The sequence below is a fragment of the Magnolia sinica genome, chromosome 5 (assembly GCF_029962835.1).
Source record: "Magnolia sinica isolate HGM2019 chromosome 5, MsV1, whole genome shotgun sequence".
Lineage (NCBI taxonomy): Eukaryota > Viridiplantae > Streptophyta > Magnoliopsida > Magnoliales > Magnoliaceae > Magnolia > Magnolia sinica.
Genome location: NC_080577.1, coordinates 37,721,534 through 37,723,964, shown reverse-complemented (window position 1 = coordinate 37,723,964; position 2,431 = coordinate 37,721,534). Strand labels below are relative to the sequence as shown.

General features: G+C 50.1%; 1 protein-coding gene across 1 annotated transcript; it reads left to right on the top strand.

The window, feature by feature from the left end:
- Nucleotides 1-481: 481 nt before the first annotated feature.
- Nucleotides 482-1,090, top strand: LOC131247023 (uncharacterized). The gene has a single exon (XM_058247468.1). It carries the CDS (start codon nt 482-484, stop codon nt 1,088-1,090), a length of 609 nt encoding a protein of 202 aa, XP_058103451.1.
- Nucleotides 1,091-2,431: the final 1,341 nt, after the last annotated feature.

Genomic DNA, 2,431 nt, shown 5'->3' with positions numbered 1-2,431 from the left:
TCAGAGCATAACAAGTAACCTACAGAATAACTTAGGACGACATCACATATCTGTTGCGAGCTTAGGACAAGTCATGTCTCAAGTGCGTTTCCATTTGAGCCTTCGAGGTTCTGATCTCAATGTGTCCATCGTCCTTGTTGTTTTGTAGATGATGTCGCCTAAACGAGGCACCCATGGTCGAGGCACGAGAGGTAAAGGAACTTGTGATACTCGAGCGACCCGATCGACCCAAGCACATCCTACTCCACCCATTGTGGACCCTAGTCCCAATCCTATACTTGAGGTTGTGATTCTGCCCCCAGTGGCACCTGTTCCCCCACCTAAGCCTGCTATTCCAGTTTCTGAGGCTTATGCCGCTTCTGTTCATCCGATGATTTAGGTTGGGGTCGCACATTTTCAGCAGATGATGTAGGCTATCACTACTATTCTTTAGACCCGTCAGCCTGTTCCTGAGGCCCCTGAGTAGTCTCAACAGTTGCGAATGAGCGCGCTGCTCCGTGATTTTAGGCAGCATGATCCCCCACAGTTTGGGGGTGAGCCCGACCCTTCTGCAGCAGATTTGTGGCGCACTGAGGTGGAGAAGATTTTTGACACCATGCAATGCACTAGTGAGTATAGAGTTCCATTAGCCATCTTCCTTCTTCAAGGCGAGGCTCGTCATTGGTGGTCGTCAGTTTCAAGGATGGTCGAACCTGATTTTATGTGGACGTTGGAGGAGTTCGTGGTCTGTTTTAACAAGAAGTTCTTCCCAGAGCATATCCATGAGCAGAGGGCCTTAGAGTTCGAGACCATAGTACAGGGTGAGATGACGATGTCTCAGTATGAGGCCCAACATGTTGCGCTATATTGTTTTACCTCCTACCTCGTAGACAACGAGAAGCGGAAGGCTTACCGTTTTGTGAGCGGCTTGCGTCCCATCCTTCACAATCGCAGCGTGGGACATCTGTTGACGATATTTGATGAGGTCGTGCATCAGCCCTTGGTTTATGAGGAGGACTGGGCCTTGTCCCAGAGGACTAAAGAGCAGTGTTCCACCAGAGACCAGAAGAGCAAGGCACCCTCCAGTAGCTCCAGTCAGCACCAACACTGACGGTACAAGGGCCATTCTGGATTCAGACCACCTGTAGCGCAACCAGCTTCATCCTCATCGCAGCCAGCTCCTTCATCTGGGTCATTTTCTAGTGTAAGTTATGGATGAGGACGGTCTAGGCATCGTAGGCGCAAGTGTCCTCATCCACAGCAGTAATAGAGGGCACCATAGTTGCCCCTGCCCCATCCTCCACAGCAGCAGCAGCAGCAGCAACGATCCCAGCATTAGACCCCTATTCATAGGCCTTCTCCCCAATAGCAGAGGCAACAGGTAGGCTGTCGCATCGACAGCAGCAGCAGTGGAGACCGCAGTAGAGGGGACAAGCACCTCCCCCGCAAACCCAGGGTCGAGTATATGCTGCACAACAAGTGCAGGGTCAGGATCCGCATTCTTCCAGCTTGCTTCCCTTGCCAGCTCAGGGTAGATTCTACGCCGCTCATCAGGACCCGTAGTCATCTTCTGGAGGAGTAGTCGAGGGTATTCTTCCTATCTCTGCTCGTATTGCCCGTGTACTATTTAATTCTGGCCCATCTCATTTATTCATGGCCGAGGAGTTCTGTCGATCGACCAATCTTCTGTCGGAGTGCGCTCATGAGGCCCTATCAGTTTCGACTCCCTTTCGAAAGTTCGCAGTTTTGAGCCACCTCTGTTCATCTTGTCTTGTTTTGGTTAGTGAGATGTTCCTGCCCGTTCACTTGTTTGTGTTGCCAATGGCCGAGTACGATGTCATCCTGGGTACGGACTGGCTTGCCGAGTACCATGCTATCTTAGACTGTGCCGCAAGGACAGTCACGTTCCATATTCCTAGCTTATCGATATTCCAGTTTGTTGTCGAGCCTAGAGGAGAGCCATTGTCGAGCTTATTGGTTTATGTTATTTAGGAGTCAGTGGCAGGTGTTTTGAGCAGCTGCCGATAGTTTACGAGTTCTCGGATGTGTTTCAGGAGATCTTGGGTTTGCCGCCACGCCGCCAGATAAAGTTTCAAATTTATCTGGTGCCCAGTGTTATGCCTATTTCGAAGGCCCCCTACCAGATGGCACCGATGGAGTTGTAGAAACTACAGGATCAGTTGGATGAGCTACGAGAATTAAGTTTTTTTCATCCTAGCAGTTCACCGTGGGGAGCCCCGGTATTGTTCGTGAAAAAGAAGGATGGCTCGTTGAAGCTCTGCGTGGATTACCGCAAGCTCAACAAGGTCACTATTAAGAATAGATACCCACTTCCCAGGATTGATGATTTGTTCGACCAGCTGTAGGGTGTTAAGTTCTTTTCCAAGATTAACTTGCGCTCTAGTTATCATCAGATTTGGATCTGAGAGGTGGACATTCTGAAGACCGCTTT

Excerpts from the sequence above, each read along its gene's own strand:
- LOC131247023 (XM_058247468.1), top strand. The coding sequence starts at position 482 with ATGAGCGCGCTGCTCCGTGATTTTAGGCAGCATGATCCCCCACAGTTT.